This window comes from Mchenga conophoros, linkage group LG9 (assembly GCF_057382185.1).
Source record: "Mchenga conophoros isolate Kocher_MC1m ecotype Shallow Benthic linkage group LG9, M_conophoros_male_GT1.1, whole genome shotgun sequence".
Taxonomy (NCBI): domain Eukaryota; kingdom Metazoa; phylum Chordata; class Actinopteri; order Cichliformes; family Cichlidae; genus Mchenga; species Mchenga conophoros.
In genome coordinates this window covers 11,812,241-11,831,977 of record NC_140534.1, presented here as the reverse complement: position 1 = coordinate 11,831,977, position 19,737 = coordinate 11,812,241, and the positions used below count along the sequence as shown (strand labels likewise).

Here is a 19,737-nt window from a genome sequence, read left to right as displayed (position 1 = left end):
AAGTAATAATATGCAGACCTTTAAATTCTGACCCAGTGCAGTGAGGACAGTTTGTACCAAACTTTTATTTGGTCAGGAGATCAGATAATAGACAAAGTTATAAAATGAATGTAGAAAAATAGAATCTGCATCCCCAGTTAATAAAGAAAGTCATTTGAGGTGAACTCGTCTAAAGTGCTGAAATTCGTCACACGTGAGTATCCCTCTCAGAATAGATCAGCAGAGCCTCTCCGACGTGACTGACGACCACACTGCAATCAAAAACAGATCAGGGCTTTCATCAAAAATCCAGCGTCACGAGATTAACGTGAATTAAACTGGAAAACAAAAAGCATTAAAAGTTGGACATAAACCTGCAACTTTTTAAAACCACAACTGACAAGAATTCACATACAAACGTTCACAAACATGTTAGAACAAATAAGACGGATGCAGAAATCTGAAGCATGGAAAATGAACATTTGTTTTTGTGCTGAAATGAGCTGGAAACAAAAGTTTGGTACCTACCACAAAAGAGACGAAGCATTAGAGTTCACAGAGAAAATAAATGGAGACAGGAGCATGGCAGTAACCTGACAGGACATAATCCAACAAGTAAATCGCATCAGTTTGACTTTGACGATCAACACGTGTGTGTGCGATGAACTGTGTGTTACATGAGTTTAACATATCTGAAGTCACCTTAGATAAAAAGATCCAGACCCCAAAGTGTTCAAAGGACAGTCCGCTTTTTAATTTGACTGTAGCCAACCGCAGCAAAAAGCCCAGCAGAGCGCTGTGAAGTGAGACACACAACCAGTAAGAAGGCCACAAACCTTCCTCTGTCCTATTAAACCTTTTACAGAACTGGAACAGGAGTCCTTGTACATAAACACACTAAATATGCCGTTATTTAAAACTTTCTAACAAAGATCTACTTATTTTATATCCAAGTATAATTAGAACGGACTCTGAAGGCTTCAGTTTGATATGAACTCAAAGGGCGACAGCTTGTTTTCACGGCTAACCAACATCGATGCAATCAATATTAGAGAAAACTGACGTTTTCACCTGGCACAGCAGCCACAGTGAAATGTGTGCGACTGCAGGGATGGGAACTCCAAGGCACCTGTGAGGTCACCTGCACAGGGACAAGAGGCATAAATTTTATATACACACACACACACACATATATATGTGAAAATGAGCTGGAGACAGTGGTAGTAACAGAAAGAGAGGAGGCAGAGCTGGAAGTGGAGGTTGAAGATGTTAAACTAGGACAGCAGAGTTACAGCTCAGGTTGAGCGGTTTGGAGAGAAGAGACAGTGGACAAATTGGACAAAGGAGTTTTTAAAGTGGAGATGCCAGGCAGGAGGAAAAGAGGAAGACCTCAGAGGAGATCCATGGATGTAGTGAAAGAGGACATGCAGGGGGGTGGTGTGACAGGGGTGGAGGGTCTGCTGTGCTGGCTCCTAAAGAAGTAGAAGAGGAGCTGCAAAATGAGCAATAACAGAAGTTTTTGTGAGAATATTTGCAGAATCTATGTGAGGTCAGTCGTACCTGTCGGGTGAGCAGCAACAGCCAGCAGCAGCACGCTGTTGTTCAAAGGGGGGAAGCTGTTATTAGGCACTGATAATATCTAAATCTGCTTAACGTGAAAGGTTAAAGTTTTGAAATGAATCCGACTGAATAACTTAGACATCACTATCCCGTATATTGACCCTTAATTTTAAGACTTATGAATGGCAGTCGAATAAGGAAACGAATAAGCTTTTTTGGATCATGTCTAACGCATCAACACTTGGGTTTATCACAATTGTTTACATGTAGTTTAAGTAAATTAATACTCTCACGTTAGAAGATTGAAGGTTCAGCCTCAGATCAAACAATTTAGACTTGAATCTTACCTGAACAGGTAGTTAATGCACTGCTGCTCAAGATCACTGCAATCAAATCACAAAAGCAGCGTCTTCAGCCTCTGATGTGCAGCAGAGCAAGCTGAAGCTGAGAAACTGCACCGCATGCTAGACTAGGAAGGCGCTCATGTGCGCCCACCAAAGGCTTTCACTCACCTCAGGTTGACGGACTTGTGGTGAACTTGAAAGACTCTATATGCACCTGCAAAGCAGTGTTGTTGTTTCAATTTCTGCTGCTGTTGCAGTCGCTTATTGCCATCAAAAGATTTAAGCCTTAGGGCAAAATCGATCAGCTCAAACACAACATCACCTCAAACCCTCGGCCTTATCAAGGCTCAGACATCTTCATCATCATTCTTCTCACAGTTAAAAGTGTTTTTAAAGTCATATTACGATATTAGACTTACCAACACAGGCGAGATGGCAGACGGCCCACAGGTAACCGCTGTGGTCCACCTGCACGGCAAGGACACATGCTAACTAACTTGATCTACGGCACCGGCAATAAGTGAGCCAGGATTGTTATTACCTGAGGGTCATAAAAGGGAAGGTTGATGGCTGAAAGCAGCATGAGGCATAGGCTGGAAGAGAAGGAGGGACGTTTAATGTGTGAAATGTGTGAATCTCTTTTTAAAAAAATAATAAAAAAAAACATCCATACCTGATAAATTTCAGCCACTGTGTCTTCTGCTAAAAAACAAAAAGCAGAGAGAGCACATTAGGAGCAGGAGTGTGAAGCACATGACTGAACAGATCAGTTTACAGCAGGCGGTGAGCGCACTTACCTCTCTGCGCATGACCTTGAAGATCACGTAGCTAAAGGGATGAGAGCAGTTCTGAAGAGTGAAGAAGAAGGGAATGTCCTGCGTGGAGGAGACACACTCATAACAAGATTGTCACAGTAGCAAGAAAAATCAGCACATGAATGCACTGCGATGTTATTTTAAGTGAACTGTGCACTTACTAAACGTGATAATGCCCGGGAACCAGCGTAAATGTTCCCCACAAATAGGAGGGAGCCCGGAAGCCAGGACAGAGCCGCAGATCTGTAATGCAATATTAGAGCACGTGGATCGTGTGGAAATCTCCCACGCGGCAGTATAATATCAAACCCAGCAGAATGCAGTGCGGTGACAGTACCTGGTGATGCGGTTTATTTCCACCCATCCCAGCTTTCCAGACACTAGAAGCAGGATAGCTCCAATAAATGTCTGCCATCTGGAAATGTGCAGTTTGGTCGTGTTAGTGAGAACAAACACGAGGTTATTCAGGTATCACACAACAGGGTGCATAATTAAACTAATGAATAATTCCTTTTACTTCTTTAGATTTATTGAAATGTATTCTACTCAAAGAAGAGTCACTTCACTAGATACATATTCAATATTTATTTTCAGTTACTCACCCTTGAAATAAGGTTGGATAGGTGAAGTTTAACACTGACAGGACAAACTACAAAAAAAGAGAAGACAGTGAGCTCATTTCATATGCAGGCAGTGTGGTATTAATCATTTCCCTAGAGATGCTTCATTACTCCCGCCAAAACCCATTTAAAAGTCTGCCAATTAGGTTTGTACAGCTGTCTCTATAAATCTGTACGGGATACAACACGACTCTAACTATGTGATATAATCGAGTTTTCAATTCGGCATAACTGTGGATCCTATTCACACTTGGTCTTTGTACACTTCCTGCACTTATTTCTACTCCCTGATACCAAGCGCTAATATTACCCTTTACACAGCTGATGTCTGGATGGATTCACATGGGATTACTCAAAGCATCTCCGCGGAATCTCTAAATCAGTAACCTCCTTTTCAAACTAAAGTTTTTGACTCGTATCCTCGCTAGTACCTACCTTGTTCGTGAAATATGACACAACAAAAACAAGGCTAAAAGCGAGGCCGGTGACGTGTCTCCTCCACTGCATGATGGTCTGCAGACACGCTGCAGCTGGGACATGATGAGAAGTACCAACAAAAATAATAAAGCTTTTAATACAGCGGCTCGTTTTTGAAACTGAAGACCTCTCAGGATCGGAAACTTCCCTCACTGTCACCACACATGACGCGTCAAGACGCAGGCACACCGAGATCGTCTATGCGTGGGAAGATGGTTCACTGCGCTGTCTGTGTGTCCCACACACAGCAAGTGTACCACCACATGTACACTGATAAGATACTATTGTTTATTTAGTCTGTCCTTTTGGATTTGGGATAAATTCTATTTTGTGTGTGTCTTACTTTGTCCTTATTTTGCAATCGGTCTGATTGCGGCAGGAAAGACGGTGCATGCTGTATGTTGATTGTTTTGGTTTGAGGGTGTGACCTGGATGATGACAGTCTCTGGTGATGTGCTGTGCTCTTTTTTTTAGCGGTTTTGTGTAATCCACTAATTTAACTTTTAACCAATTTTCAAGTGCATTTGTTTCTTGGTTTTCTGATTAAAAAAAAAACCATCAAAACTCCCACTATTATAGCAGTGAAAGTTAAATTACTCTGTTTGTGGTTAAAATGACAAAATATTTGTACCGACAAAACAAACATATTCATTTTTATTTATAGGGCACTGATGCAGACGCAGTGTTGGTCCTTGAACGTGCCAGCAGAGTGACGTCTCTCTCCGCTGCTCTGTGCAGACCGCTCACCGTCTGTCTTGGAGTGGGTCACGTGGTTTCCACCAAGTTTCCGTGTTTACAAAGCTCGGGCTGTTGTGGCTTGTCGGTATTCAGTTTCTGAAGAGGATGCTGTGCGGTCATGGCGTTTTTTCTGGCGCAGGAACGAACTAAAGAAAGGTTGGTGTTCTTCCACCTTCTGTTAGCGGGTGGTTATTTCCCTGCGAGGTTTTGTTGGGAGCTGAGCGGCAGCAGCGGGCTGTTTTTCCCCGACTGTGGCCGCGTGTCATTGCAGCGTGAGGCAGGGCTGCTTAGCTAATGAGGCAGAGCTCCACTGTCAGCTGGGGGATGCGGTCTAATTATTGAAGTGGGCTCTGGTCTGCGGTGCAGACCGGTTACTTTTACCCAGAAGGTCCCGTGTCTAGAGGGCAGTACAACAAAATGACGCTTAAGTGAGAGTGTGGAGGATATAAAAGACTGTGACAGAGCTTTAAACTAAAGCAGCTGCTTTTTCCAGCAATTCCAATTCTGAGCCTCCTAATGGAAGCGGCAGACCTTAGCACATGATCTATGCTTCAAACTGACCACCAGAGTGAGCTCTTAAAAGCTTTGGGACCACGCAGGAGATCGTTTCAGTCTAGAGCAGGGCATTGAATTTCCACAGTGCACTTTGATACTCAGCATGCTGGGCAGGAAAAGGATGAGGTCACCTCTGAACAATACAGGATGAACAGTTTCTTCAGCGAGTGTGAAGAAGTGCTTTGTACGCACTGGTGACTCGACTCATTAGAGCCTGTCTGATACTGGAGTTTTGGACCTCAAGCTACCACAGGCCTCTGCTTCTAATGTGTTATGTTCGGTCAGGGAGATGAATACAAACAATTACATCAGTCAGGATCCAATTTCATCAAAAATAAGCTTTCTTCTAACAGTCTGGTTAACATAGAAAGCATTCTTCTGTACTTAAAAGTCAGGTAGGATGTGGCAATTTAAATCATGTTCAGTGACACTAAGGAGACCAAAGTGTGCCAAGGAAATATCCCCCTAAACCAGGGGTGTCGAACTCCAGGCCTCGAGGGCCGGTGTCCTGCAGGTTTTAGATCTCACCCTGGGTCATCACACCTGAATCAAATGATTATTTCATTACCAGTCTCTGGAGAACTTCAAGACATGTTGAGGAGGTCATTTAGGCATTTCAATCAGCTGTGTTGGTTCAAGGACACATCTAAAACCTGCAGGACACCGGCCCTCGAGGCCTGGAGTTCGACACCTGTGCCCTAAACCATTGCACCACCACCAGCAGACTAAACTATTCATACAAGCATTCATCCATGCATGGAGAGTTTGCTGCTCTTGTGTAAATTGTAGCCTCAGTTTCCTGTTCTTAGTTGACAGGAGTGGCACCCAGTGTGGTCTTCTGCTTCAAGGTGTGGCGTGCTGTGTGTTCAGAGATGCTCTTCTGCACACCTTGGTTGTAATGAGCAGTCATTTGCATTATTGTTGCCTTCAGAGCAGTCTGACCATTCTCCCCTGACATCTGGCATCAACTAGGCATTATCAGCCAGACAACTGCTGCTCACTGGATAGTTTGTCGCTTTCAGACCATTATCTGCAAACCCTGCAGATGTTTCTAGATTGGGGCAGATGCCAGGAGAGTAAATGAGGTCATTTGGCACCAACAATCATGCAGCACTCAAAGTCGCTCTTTTTCTCCCATTGCGATGCTCAGTTTGAACTTGAGCAGATAGTCGTGACCATGTCCTCGTCCACCAAATTGCTGAAATGGGATTTGGTAATTAGACATTTGTGTTAACGAGCAATAAACAGGTGTACCTAACAAAGTGGCCACTGAATTTAAGCAAATCACTTCCTTTTTTAGTGACACATCCTTCTGCCTAATCTGATAACTTTTGCTTTCAACAAGCAGCAGTTCCACATAAAACCTTTCAATACCCTTTGTCGGGTTTGTTAAAGCTGCGTATGTAGAAGACTGTGAGCTGCACCGGACTGTTTCTAGTTCCTGTAGGTCCAATTACCAAGCTGATGTTTTTGAAATGTCTTTATTGGATTTGTTGTGAAATATCAGTTGGGGGGAAAAAAAAATGTGTGTGTGTGTGTGTATGTATGTATATATATATATATATATATATATATATATATATATATATATATATATATATATATATGTATATATATATATATATATATATATGTATGTATATATATACACATACGTGTATGCGCGCGCTAAAACATTGCTCTGGCATGAAGTAGCTTCTTAAATATGTCAGCAGTTAACTCCTTTCAATACTTTTAAACATGTTAATGCAAGTTGAGCAAAGGAAGTGCATGCCACGGTTTCTAAATCCACATTACTGCTCACAGTGGTTTAATGTATTGATTGTCAGTGCAGCAGTAAGCAGAAATATTACACACTTAAGCTGCAACATTGCTCACAGCTGAATAATCAACTATGAGGCTCTCTCTCTTTTAGTGGTCACAATTCTAGCCTACAAAGTGACTTTATTTACATTTTCTTAGATTATTTAATGTGTGTAATCCTGACAGAACGCAATCATAACATGATGCATCAGCACTGACCAGAATCTGCAGAAACTTGCTGATTCTAAGATTCTAAATGTTTAAAAAGTGCACCAAAGAAAGTTTTCAGCAGGATGCATCATTGCCTGGAGTCACACTTATGTGTTAAAGAGCCACATTTTCCCCTTTATGTACATTAATAATGTGTTGTTTACTGTTAATTTATTAATACAGTACTTTTTTAAAAAATCTGGTGATTTGACCCCACCAGTCTAACCCCACCATTGCTCTGATGTTTTCTCAAGCAGCTGTTTGCTCCTTTCCAGGTTTTCCCTCTTGCTGCTGGATTTGGAGGAATATTATTTTGAACAGCACACCGCGTACCATGTGACAAGCACTTTAAAAAAGCAGAGGTAAGTTGGATAATTAAAGGCAACGCTTCATCAGCATCTAACACCTTAAATCGCTGCACCATGGAAGTACTTTATAAGCTTGCAGAACAAAAAGCTAAAGAAGTCTCACACTTTGAAATGCTTTTCTGTTTTTATTGGTGCTATCATGTACTCATGTTTGTTTAAAGCTTTTAGGGTTGATCATGGTAGTTGCTCTGCCTTCTGAGGAACAACTGTTCAAACACCATTTAGTTCTGTGATGAAGGCTTGTGTAAACTTTTTTTTTTTTTTGATCAAACATTGTGAACTTTTCAGTGATAATCATGTCCTGTTACCTACCTACTGAAAAAGGAGTGAACAGTAAATACACAAAACACCACCTTTGCTTTCTTTGTCTCATTTTGAAGATTTCTGTCCTTCAGGCCATTTGGACAACATTTGTGCCATGTAGCTGTTTTCATTTGGTTTATATTTGGCAAATATGTGATCGAGCTGTGGGGCTAACGCTGGCTCTAGGCTGGATGTGAGTCAAATTCTGTTGTTTAGGCTAAACGTTTATTGCCATGTGGGACGACTTTACACTGTAGCTCTGCTCTGTAACATTAGCTTTGAGACCCATCAATTCAAAGAAAAAGTAATCTGTTGTTTGAATTCATTTCCGGTTTTGTCCCCCCCCCGAAACACGGCCGATTGGGGGGGAAAAACCTGGGAAGGAAAATTTATAGAGGTTGCTAGCCTGTAATTAACATATTTCTCCTAACATTTCAAGATTTTTTTTTTTTTTTTAGTTTTATAAATGTCTATTGACTTTTTTGTGCAAAATATTTACTCTTGTTTGTTTTGCCAGGTTTTTGTGTGTTGTTTTGTTTGTTTGTTTTTTGGGGGGTGGGGCTAGCTATTACTTAACAAGCTAACATCAGCTTTTTTCTTTCCAGAAAAATCAGAGGTTCATTCAAGATTTGTTCCAAATCGATCATATTTGATCCAGAGGAGCTTGCAGAACCAATTATAAAGGTTTGTTTTTATAACATTCTTTAAAAAAACAAAAATAAAACTACAACCAATAAACATTGTGGTAATGCTGCTAGCTAAATTTAAAATTGTGAATTTTAACATTAAAAAATATACATTGGTGTCACAGGCCTGTCTTATCTTTGCTGGGAGATACAGTTACCATTATGTAGGCAGGCTGGATATAATGGAGACAGCCTTGTATTGTACATTGTTTCTTTTTTGTGTACAAAATCTATGAATCATGGATTTTGTAGTTGCGCCACCACGTCTTTAATCATAACTGCTCACTCTGCTTTCAGATTCCTCTGCGAGATTGCAAGAAGATTGAGTTTGTGGAGGAAGAGAAGAACTCTTTTAACAAGTGAGCACAGTAATATCTTTGGCGTTGCATGTGCAAGTCACATGCTCATCTTTACTCAGTTTGACAAACCGGTTTGTTTACTTGGAGTGCAAATGTAGCCCAGCTGTACTTGAAAAGCAGTTTTGTAAGTAGCATCTGCAAATGATTGGGCTTCATGTGATTTTTTTTGAAAAATAAAAACGTGTGCACTACTACTTTGGATGCGGCACATGCTAATGGTGATTATTCTGTTTTATTAATCTTAAAAGTAATTATAGTTTTGATGTCATAATTCTTATTATTTACTATCTGATTTGTGCATGTGCTCACAGACCCGGACCATCAGCCATATCTATTCTCTCCAAGCAGGTGAGTTATGGAGTTATTACTTTTGTAAACATATTGTTCTTCAGAGAGGCACCAGCCCTCGCAGCTTTTTCTCTGTAATATATGGTATTTGATTGTTCAGGTTGATCCTCTTTACTTTCATCCTGTCTTTTTTGTCTAAGGCTACGTTCACACTGCAGGCGAAAGCGCATCAAATCCGTTTTTGTTTGACCCTATGCGACCCATATCCGAACATGGTATGCCAGTGTGAACGGCACAAATCCGATCTGGGTCACTTTCCTATGTGGTTCTGAATCCGATATATATCCGATGTTTTAGAAGCGACTGCTGTTTGAATGGTCATGTCGCGTTAAATCCGTCTTTTACGTCACTGACACAAGACAGACGCCAATTATCAGTGCCGGCGAAGACATCGCGAACGCTTCCTGGGCATCCAGTGTAGATGTTAGTCAAACTGTTGGGAAGACAGCGTGAACATTTTATTTGTACTGTATAATCTGCAGATTCTGACAGAAATCTGCAACTATCCTTTGAAGCACCGCTCCTCTCTAAAACAGCAATAAGGATAATTATTAGGTTATCTACATTATTATGTAAATATAAAATAACTTCAAGCAAAAATTGGGAAACGTAAAGTCCGAAGTCTTTATATTAAGGGCCGTCATTCAAACAATATTGTTTGCTCTGGGTCTAAACAGAGCCGTTGTGTGTGACGTCTTCTTTTGCGCATGCGGGCCGCTTTGAGCGTTCACACTAGAGCACGTTTGCTGTCATATTTTATTTGTAGTGTGAACAAGCAGACGACAAAAACGGATTTGATCAAAAAATCGGAATTGCGCTTCAAGACCTGCAGTGTGAACGAAGCCTAAGTAAATCCACTCTTTCGTTTTCAGGTGATATACATCAAAGAAAGCAACGTTATTGCGCCTTACAGAAATGAAAGGGTGGGTGAGTCAGCTCAGCATGAGTGTCTTCTGTTGTGTATTCAGAGACTTGTTTGTGCTTAAAATCTGGAATGTCACTGTCTCACAATAACTGCTGCTGGCTTTTTCTTTTATTATGAAAGGGTGAAAACGGAAGGTAAAACTTTCTTACGATGAGTCAGAGCCCAAAGATCACAGCCTCTGGACTCATGTGCATTTGTTGGATCCATTTGAACACTATGCTATATAATGACCAGTGTAAAATTCTGGAATGATTGTCTAAAACCAGTGTGTCATTTTATTCACAAGAAACTTTCTTTTGTTTTTGAATAAACTTGTCTGATCACAGGAAGAAAAGACGCTGACCTTTCAGTTAGAATTCTGCAGTAAAACAGAGGATGTTGTCCAGACGTTACTTCAGGTATGTCGCTGGTACAAAACAAAATACTGTGGGGGGGAGTTTTGTGTCACGTGCGCGGTGTGAGCTGCTTTCATTCCCTTTAAAATCTGTTAAATTTTGCAGCTCCACAGGGCCTCCTGTCTGGAAAAACTTGGAGACCAGACTGCAATGGTAAGTCGATCATTACTCTCAGTCCACAGTAAGCCTCGAAAGCAATGCCACACTTCACACACTGACAAAAATCCACATCATAAAATCTAAATAAAGGTCCAATTTGTAGTGGCTTCATGCCACAACAGTGTGGTCCATCTCCCATTTGTAGACCATTCCTCAAAACCCTGAAGATGAGGAAACGATGAAAAACAAATGCAATGAAACAGTGAAAGTCTGTTGCACTTCCTGTATTTGTCCCCTCTTACTCCTTCCTCTTTATGACCTTTAATTAGTTTAAAATTGTAAGTAACCATTGCGTAACCAAAGACCAAACCCACATTTCCTTTATTTCTAGATTGCTGCCAATCTACAATCCCGAATGGCGAGGTCATCGTTTGACAAAAACTGGTATGTAGATGTCAATCAGATGAGTCTTTATATGCTTTTTCCTAACTTTATTTTTAAGCCTCATTGGGTTTGTGTTATGCGTGACTTAAACTTAATATAGTGATTATTAAATAAGGTTTAGATGTACTAGAGCGTGCAGCCAGACAGGACTGTGGTTTTAATGTGCTGTGAAGCTTTCAGAGTGTTGCTGAAAACCCTCACATGGAGTGTGCAGTGGAGATGGTCATGCCTCTGGTGTGCAATCCAGGCCATGTCTGCGTAACAGATAAAAACCTCTACTTCCAGCCTCTCAATGGCTATCCGGTGAGATGACAAAGCAGGCAGTGGGAATGGTGTTGGTGTGGCTGTTTGTTCAGATGCTGAACACCAGTAATGTTTCCCAAACAAATGAATTGTAATTGGTGTGCACGTCCTCTCCCTTCAGGAAAATGTGATTCAGATAAAGCTGCACAACGTCAGGAGAATCTACAAAAGACGGCTTGGTCTTAGACCCCTGGTGAGTCGCAAGTGCTACTAAAGGTAGCTTTAGTATATTTCTTTACTGCAGTTTATTTGGATGATCTCATGGGTTCATGTGTTCGGTCTCCCTGCTCAGGGTCTGGAGGTATTCTGTTCTGAGAATGACTTCTGTTCAGACATATACCTGAAGTTTTACAGCACGACCGACAGAGATGAAGTCTACTACTACATCGCAACTTTCCTGGGTGAGACGATACAAGCCTATTAATAAATGTCTGATTTATTTTATCACTTCTTTAAAATATATTTTGCTCTAAAAGCCTGAATTTGTGGCCTCTGGGTGCTGTTTTCACACATGTGCTGTACTCCTGAGCTGTTTCTGTCAAGAATACACAACAAATTGCTTTAAAATCTCTTTAGGATCTTTTTCTTCTTTTGTTTTGTGTTCATACCTAAATCCTAAGAAAGATCGAATGTGTACCCATTAGGATACGGATTTGTTGGTGTGCGGGACTCATACATGCACAAAAAATTGACCACACAACATGCAATTAATTTGCACGAATGTCTTTGATACGCTGCACTGAGATGGGGGTGACTCTCAAAGCAGAGCCAATGAGAATGGATAAGGATTTAGAATTGTTAAACTCGTATTAATTCTCGTCCGTATTGTGAACCCAATAAATCTAAACCAAGTGGAGTTTTTCAGAAGTAACAACGTGTCTGTCTTGGACAATCTTCAATACAGAGCTGCAAGTAAACCTGGTTTCTGTGTGACGCAGAAGCAACATATGTAAAAACTGCTGTTGTCTTTATAAAGCAGTGCCGCTGATGCTTCATTCTCGGTGATTAACGGAACCACGTACCTGTGCTGTTTTCGCCTTTCTCGCTTAGAAAACCACGCGATAGAGCACACAGCAGAGAGCTACATGTTGCAGTGGCAGCGTGGTCATCTCAGCAACTACCAGTATCTCCTCCACCTCAACAACCTGGCTGACCGCAGCTGCAACGACCTCTCGCAGTACCCCGTCTTCCCATGGGTCATCGCTGACTACACCAGCCCGCGGTTAGGTGGGTCCGCAGACCTTTGCCGCTTTCTCCTGTCAGAGTGATGGTGGCTGAGATTTTGGGTCTTGCATCTTTGTAAAGATGCTGTAGTTTCTCACTGTCGGTACTTCGCTTTGTTTCTCAGACATGACAAATGCTGCCACATTCAGAGACTTGAGCAAACCTGTGGGAGCCCTGAACAAAGAGCGACTGGACAGGCTCCTGGTGAGACGACTGCCTGATCGTACTGTTTGTTTTTGCTGACAAGTTCCTTATTAACCACAGAGCTCCCCTCTTCTCCACAGGCTCGATACAGAGGCATGCCCGAACCTAGCTTCATGTACGGCAGCCATTACTCATCTCCAGGCTACGTCCTTTTTTACCTGGTCAGAGTTGGTATGTCACACAGTTAACATTACTTATCATCTACAGGACGTGTGGAACCAACAGATGTTATTTTTGTATGTTTTATAACTCTGAGGTTTAGCCTGCTGGTCACCTAGGTGACACAACAGTCAAATATAACACTACAGTTAAAAGCACAGCACAACACTTTCAGTCTTCATCTTGATGATGCTTGTGCGAGTCAAGCAGAAGTTTAAAGATCAGTCAAATGCAAAATTGTCACAGTAACTGTGACTCACATTGTGACTCACGGCCTTCAGAAACTGCACACTGACATTTTGGTGACACATAATTCTGTTCTCCTGATTATATTTGCTAATGCTTTTTGAAGTAACAGTAATGATTTCTGATCTTTTAAATTCATTTGCTGTCCTCTAACTGCAGCTCCAGAGCACATGCTGTGTCTCCAGAATGGCCGCTATGACCACGCTGACCGAATGTTCAATAGGTAAATTATTTCCCCCGTGGTTTTAAACGTTATAATGGTAAAGTACAGAAATTTGCCCACTGGCTGATTTCTTTGTCATACTTGCATGTTTTAGATCAGGGTGTCAAACTCCAGGCCTCGAGGGCCGGTGTCCTGCAGGTTTTAGATCTCACCCTGGGTCAACACACCTGAATCAAATGATTAGTTCATTACCAGGCCTTCTGGAGAACGTGTTGAGGAGGTCGTTTAGCCATTTAAATCAGCTGTGTTGGATCAAGGACACAGGTTTAGAGGGGTTTATTTTTGTTTCTTTGTTTGTTTTTTGAAAAATAACATTGTGATTATCTCCAAGACAAAAGCTTAACTCTTTTTGAAAGGTTTGAGTCTCATTACATTTGATCTAAAACTAACACAGCATTTCATAAAGACAACACCGTGGCAACAGTCAGACACGGTGGTGGTACAGTGATTTGCTGTAACCATGACTTCAGCTCTCTACCAGAAACTGAAGGAGAATGTCCAGTCATCAGTTTGTGCTCCGAAGCTCAAGAGCACTTGGGTTATGATCTGAAACACACCAACAAGTCCCCCTCTGAATGGCTCACATTGATCGAGATGCTCAGCGTGACCTTCATGCTCAAAAACCCTCAAATGTGGCTGAATTAAAACAATTCTGCAAAGAAGAGCAAACCGAAGTTCCTCCACAGTGAAAGACTCGTTGCCAGTTGTCACAAAAGCTTGATTGCTGTTCTTGTTGCCAAACGTGGTAACCAGTTATTAGATTTATGGGGCAATTACTTTTTCCTCATTAATAATTATTTATGCATTTCTAAGGGACGATGTACAAAACATTTATTTCATGTGAGAACAACACTGAGAATTACCAGCTGACATTGGTGCAGGTTTACCTGAGCTGAGAAGTTAAGCTCATCCTAACTCTGACTAAAATAGTGCTAATCAAAGAAGTTTGACACATAGATGTACATTTATCTGTGCACACTGATCCAGTTTAATCATGTGGGAGGAATGGATCCTGGATAGGTGTCCAGCCTATCACAGGGCAAACAGAGAGAAACAGTCATTCATGCTCACATTTACATGCACTGTTGTACAGGAACAGCATGCAAGCAGAGTTTGCAGTTTGTGAATACTGTGGAAACAAGTTTGAACACGTACAGTGTTTTCTGGTGAAGATGTGAATGTTGTATTTCACACTTTGAAGACGTGTTTGGTGACGTGTTGTGGTTTCTTACAGCATAGGTGAGACGTGGAAAAACTGCTTGGAGGGAGCTACGGACTTCAAGGAGGTAAAGCTATTCGTCTATTATCTGGTGTTGATGCTGTTTCTGTCGAGGAATGTCTTTCTTGACATGTTGCTTTTCCTCGTATGTTTGCAGTTGATCCCAGAGTTTTATGGGACAGACCCCAGCTTCCTGGAAAACAGACTGAGTCTGGATTTGGGCAGACGGCAGAACGGAAGTTTAGTTGGTGATGTCGTTCTTCCGCCGTGGGCCACAGGTGAACTTCCTGTCGACCGGCTGTCTGTGTGTCTCTGTAATATTAGGAGTCGCGTGAGGAAGTAAGGGTTGCTGTTTCTTCCTCCAGATTCCAGTGATTTTCTTCAAAAGCACAAAGCCGCCCTGGAGAGTCAGTATGTGTCCGAACACCTTCATGAGTGGATTGACTTGGTGTTTGGCTTCAAGCAGAGGGGCAGTGAAGCTGTGGCGGCTCACAACGGTAACATGACCAACAGCTACTCTCAGTACAAGAGGCGCGAAAACATGCCAACGATTAATATTCATCTCATCGTTTTCCTTTCTAAGTGTTTCACCCACTGACCTATGAGGGCGGGATCGACTGTGACAGGTACAGAAAAGAAAATCCAACGAGAATATTTCCAAATGCTCATCCCGCCTCGTTGGCCTAACGTTTCCCCTCTGTCTGTTTGGCAAGCATTGAGGACACCGATCAGAGAATCGCCATGCTGACACAGATCCTGGAGTTTGGCCAGACGCCCAAACAGCTGTTCACCAGCCCTCACCCTCAGAGGATCACCCCGAGGTTTCAGAACATTACGCGAAGCTCGAGCATCAACTCACCCGACGCTGAGCTATCTCCAGGTAACACCGCACAGCACGGGAAGTGTGTGAGAGCCCTGCAGCTGCAGAGCTTTCTCTTTCATTGTTCAGGCTTAAGTAGCTAATAACACGATGCAACGGCAGCTGTGAGAGCTGAGCAGTGTTTCTAAAGCCCACACAGTTATGTGCTTCACTACTCCTCTCTGGGAGGATGGTGCATGTCTCAGTGAGTGAAGCCAATCAACACAAACTCAAGATTAAAAAGAGTCACAAAAACGATGAATTATTAATTTACTCCTGTTTTTTTTTTTTTTTTTTTTTTTTTTTTTTTTTTTCTGGTTTTACTGAAGAAAAAAAGTTTCATTTATGCACTTTCAGCTATATTAACTGCATTTTAATGTGTTTTGATATATAAAATGTTTTTCATAACCATAATAAGTTAACATGTAGGCCGGATCCCTGTGTTGTTTTGCAGCCTCTCAGGGCGAGGACTCGTCTTTCGAAGATCTCACCGAGGAGAGCAGGAGGTTGGCCTGGGCAAACATGGAAAGTCTGAAGCCCGTTTCCAGCCACAAGATCCATAAAGAGTGAGTCAGGAGCTGCTCGGTGGGCTGCAGTTACAGCAGAGTACAAATGTAACCACATACAGCAAAAGTGAAAGCCCTGCCTCAAAAATGAGGAAGTGAATTCAAAGAAAGCAGGTAGCAGGCAGCTGCAGGAGCTCCACACCCCTTCAGAAACTTAATACTAGTTTCAGGACTACTTCCTTCAATAACAGACTGCTGTGTTATTCTAAACAAATTCTTCATTTCATGTGTTTTTTTTAATATACGTGTATATTTATGTTTTTTAAGTAACTTTGTTTCTGCTGTATGTGCAGAGCTGTGACAGGCATTGCTGTGTCTCGAGGTGGATCGGCTGTTTTCTCCACATCTAAAGGTTTGGAAAATGTCTAGACTGAGAAGAAATGTAGACGACTCAGATCTACTTGGAAACTCATTTTGTTTTCTCTTTAATTAAAAAGCTGTTGAGCTAAAAGGATTAAGAGAAGGATGAATTACGGTTTGCTCAGTTCTGTCAGTGGAGACGTGTTTCACGCTGACCCCTCTCGCTCTTTATTACAGACTCGACACTTAAAATGTTTTCCAAAGAGCTGAAGGAGTTCCAGAGAAGCATGTCGTTCTCTAACATGGTACGCTCGCCCGTTCAGCATCTCCTTCCTCGGATCTCTTCTAGCAATCTGTTCCATTTCTCTGTAAACAGTAAACCGCTCGACTGTTTTTCAGGCCTTGTCATCGTGTTTGATACTGGCGGACAGTAAAACGGTGGTGTGCTCTTCGTGGGACAACAATGTGTACGGACTGTTTATTCATTATATTTAACGTGGTTTTCAGAGAGTTTTGACGGCTTCTCGCTGACCTGCACGCTCCTCTCTCTCAGGTATTTCTACTCCGTCCCGTATGGCAGGCGGCAGGATACGCTGATGGGTCACGATGACGCTGTCAGTAAAATGTGCTGGTTTGAGGACAAACTCTACACAGCATCCTGGGATTCCACTGTTAAGGTAAAGTATTGTCTCTATAACCCTTTTCAGACATGGGACATGTTACAGTGCTGGACTAATGAATTTACTGAAGGGAGAGAGCTATGCAGTATTTGTCATATGGACCAGATTGGACAGTACATCACATGATGAATAACACACGAGGTCCCTTTACTAATAAATAAGGAGGCAACATCGTAGACACATCAGACTCACACAAACGGTAAAATGATATCCTGAAAGCTTTCCCTGGACAGGAATGAGAATACTGTTATTGCATCGTAGCTCGCACTCGTGCTGTGATGACAGCTGAGAGTCCGGCCTGGTCAGGCTGCATGAAGCTAAACCTGGGTGCTCGTTCTGAAAAGAAGCCGGCTTGTTTCAGTGCCAGCAGATGAACGCAGACTGAGGAAGACTAAGGACTCCATGTCAGAGAGAGGATGAACCTTTAGCGTTGTTTTCTGTGTGACCTTCACAGGTGTGGGAATGCAACTCTGACAGCTTTTCCACTCACAAGAGATCCCAGTTTAATTTGCTGGGTGAGTTGGAACATGATGCTGGGGTGAGTGACAAAACCGCAGCCACAGGTTTCATCAAGATCTTACAAACTTCATGTGGATTTAAATGCATCATAGTAACGCTGTGTGCATGTGTTATTGTTGGAAAGACTCTGACAAATAAAATGTTCATATTTGTCAAACACTGAGACATTTTAGCAGCGTTAAAAACGTAATAAAAACATGTTTGCTCTCTAACATTCAAATTCAGGTGAACACAGTCAGTCTGAACCCAGCTGGGACTTTGCTGGTGTCTGGATGTAAAGATGGGGCCATCACCATCTGGGACCACAGCAGCCAAAGGACTCTGCAGCAGATCCACTGCCACAGTGGGACCATCCACCAGACGGACTTCAGTCCTGGTTTGTGTGAACGTGGAACTTTGATCACCTAAAATGTTAAACATAAAATTCAGATCTGCTCGTGGAAGCGTTGAGTAAATAATTCCCTTAAGCTTAATGTTTGTCTCAGTACAGTTAAAGTGCATGTGGAGAGCACTTCTTCAGCTTTCTTTGAAGCGGCTGTTGGCTGCTTGATTCTTCTGTGTGAATCAAACAACCCTTTACTGCTGAGCAGGAAGAATTTCTGTTGAGAAATTACAACTCCCAGACTCATATGTATTATCCAAAGACATGTGTGTGATTATACCACTTTTGCATTCTCAGATAGCCGACACGTTCTCAGCGTTGGAGCCGACTCCTGCATGAAGGTTATCGACGTCCAGACGGGAATGGTGATCTCCTCTGTGAAAGCTGAAGAGGAGCAGAGGTTTTCCTAGCAATCCAGAACTTTGTATTTCACTTGTTTCTTTGTGCTATGTTCAAAGCATTTAGCAGCATGTTTGTGTGTGCAGGTGTTTCTGCTGGGATGGAAACTGGGTGCTGTGTGGTGGCCAGTCTGGTGACCTCCTCCTGTGGGACCTTCTTACCAACACAGTTACCAAGAGGATCCCTGCACACTCAGGTAGAGCTCATCTTCAGTAATCATTGGGTGGAGTTTTTACCCCCGTTTTCAAACTTCTGCTGCTGCTTTGTTTATTGGCTGTAAAACCAGCAACAAGAAGGAAAGAAAATCTGCTACATTTGTGGTTTTATTTACTGCCAGTTGAACGAATTGGCAGGAATGAATAGACAAATTTACCAGGAACTTCTGCTAATTCATTGTCCTGAATGACCCTGAATCATAACATAAAGTTGTTAGTAAATAACAGAAAATGGTGGGCCGGATTGGAGCCTTTGCTGGTCGATTCTGGCCCCCGGGCCTTATGTTTGACACCCCTGTCTCTAAAGTATTGGTCAGATTTCTGTGAAACTTGCACAGAATAAAAAACACACAGTTCACTAATTTCCACTAAATCTGTAATATTTGATTCAGAAGATGTCACTGGATGCTAATTTGGCTAATATGTTTGTGCCACTAATGTAGTAAAACCTTAAAATGTACATGCGTTATAATAAATGTATCAGTTAATAACAATATAAGCTAAGGAATATTATACATAAATCCATGTACACACAGGTGCTGTCACAGCCATGTGGATGAGTGAGCTGTGCACCACAGTGATCACAGGTGGAGAGGACCGACAGATGATCTTCTGGAAGCTCCAGAGTTAAAGTTCCGTCTCTGTTGGGGAGATAAAGACTCCCAGTGCAATATCCTGGACAACACAGGCCAAGTATCCTGCTGACTGCCTTTGAAAGAGACTCACAAAGGACTTGAGACATGCTGAAAACATACTCTAAATGTGCAGCATCTCAGAGGAGTTGGCTCTGAACTGTTTTTAATCCAAAACCAAGCAACAGGCCACACGTCTTAGTTTTCATTGATGTCTGCATCTTGGGAGAAAATGTCTACTTACAGTTTCGTGCATGAGAGACGGAAGCAGAAGTGTACGTGCCTGATTTTTCACTTCAGTTTTTAGCCTGTTATACATGCATACATACATACATGTGGACTTTGCCTAAATTTATTAACTGTTAAACATCACGTAGCTAATCTCTTCCTAACCTCCCTCCACAGCTCCCTAAAGGATAAAGCAGGTGTAGTTGGTGGATGGATTGTACCTTGTTTTTAAATAAGCAATCATGTTTCAGTAGCTTTATATGAATTTTAATTTTGCAGTGGATTTACAGTGTCTGTCAGAGCTTTATGGTGCTCAGGTTTTATTAATAAATCATGGTTGCCTCTAAAACG

General features: G+C 42.0%; 2 protein-coding genes across 4 annotated transcripts; one reads left to right on the top strand and one right to left on the bottom strand.

Moving 5' to 3' along the window:
* Positions 1 to 49: 49 nt before the first annotated feature.
* Positions 50 to 3,964, bottom strand: slc35d4 (solute carrier family 35 member D4). Of its 2 annotated transcripts, none has more exons than XM_085286477.1 (15): positions 3,754 to 3,964; positions 3,301 to 3,347; positions 3,036 to 3,113; positions 2,860 to 2,941; positions 2,681 to 2,758; positions 2,557 to 2,585; positions 2,425 to 2,476; positions 2,303 to 2,351; positions 2,052 to 2,097; positions 1,887 to 1,922; positions 1,540 to 1,574; positions 1,051 to 1,120; positions 682 to 775; positions 508 to 572; positions 50 to 251 (listed from the first exon to the last, which is right to left on the bottom strand). In XM_085286477.1, the coding sequence occupies exons 1-15, from the start codon at positions 3,823 to 3,825 to the stop codon at positions 188 to 190; spliced, it is 897 nt and encodes a 298-aa protein (XP_085142603.1). In that variant the 5' UTR covers positions 3,826 to 3,964; the 3' UTR covers positions 50 to 187. The 2 variants fall into 2 exon arrangements, with proteins under 2 accessions (XP_085142603.1, XP_085142604.1); XM_085286478.1 differs by having other exon boundaries at positions 2,557 to 2,582.
* A 579-nt stretch (positions 3,965 to 4,543) lies between these two features.
* Positions 4,544 to 19,735, top strand: nsmaf (neutral sphingomyelinase (N-SMase) activation associated factor). Of its 2 annotated transcripts, none has more exons than XM_085286466.1 (31): positions 4,544 to 4,689; positions 7,377 to 7,463; positions 8,378 to 8,456; positions 8,756 to 8,817; positions 9,129 to 9,165; positions 10,038 to 10,088; positions 10,417 to 10,488; positions 10,591 to 10,638; positions 10,976 to 11,028; positions 11,202 to 11,331; positions 11,453 to 11,524; positions 11,624 to 11,732; positions 12,382 to 12,558; positions 12,680 to 12,759; positions 12,840 to 12,930; positions 13,324 to 13,387; positions 14,622 to 14,673; positions 14,764 to 14,884; positions 14,972 to 15,103; positions 15,190 to 15,232; positions 15,320 to 15,486; positions 15,920 to 16,031; positions 16,325 to 16,383; positions 16,569 to 16,636; positions 16,731 to 16,798; positions 16,885 to 17,008; positions 17,466 to 17,549; positions 17,756 to 17,906; positions 18,210 to 18,312; positions 18,398 to 18,507; positions 19,063 to 19,735. In XM_085286466.1, the coding sequence occupies exons 1-31, from the start codon at positions 4,652 to 4,654 to the stop codon at positions 19,155 to 19,157; spliced, it is 2,739 nt and encodes a 912-aa protein (XP_085142592.1). In that variant the 5' UTR covers positions 4,544 to 4,651; the 3' UTR covers positions 19,158 to 19,735. The 2 variants fall into 2 exon arrangements, with proteins under 2 accessions (XP_085142592.1, XP_085142591.1); XM_085286465.1 differs by having other exon boundaries at positions 8,363 to 8,456.
* The last annotated feature ends 2 nt before the right edge of the window (positions 19,736 to 19,737 follow it).

What these genes read in the sequence shown, in the direction of transcription:
- slc35d4 (XM_085286477.1), bottom strand. Translation starts at nt 3,825, where the DNA reads ATGCAGTGGAGGAGACACGTCACCGGCCTCGCTTTTAGCCTTGTTTTT. An exon ending in TTCCCTTTTATGACCCTCAG is followed by an intron (nt 2,352 to 2,424) that starts GTAATAACAATC and finishes CTTGCCGTGCAG; the next exon opens with GTGGACCACAGCGGTTACCT. An exon ending in TGTTGCTGCTCACCCGACAG is followed by an intron (nt 1,121 to 1,539) that starts GTACGACTGACC and finishes GTCCCTGTGCAG; the next exon opens with GTGACCTCACAGGTGCCTTG.
- nsmaf (XM_085286465.1), top strand. Translation starts at nt 4,652, where the DNA reads ATGGCGTTTTTTCTGGCGCAGGAACGAACTAAAGAAAG. An exon ending in CAGGAACGAACTAAAGAAAG is followed by an intron (nt 4,690 to 7,376) that starts GTTGGTGTTCTT and finishes GCTCCTTTCCAG; the next exon opens with GTTTTCCCTCTTGCTGCTGG. An exon ending in TTGGAGACCAGACTGCAATG is followed by an intron (nt 10,639 to 10,975) that starts GTAAGTCGATCA and finishes CTTTATTTCTAG; the next exon opens with ATTGCTGCCAATCTACAATC.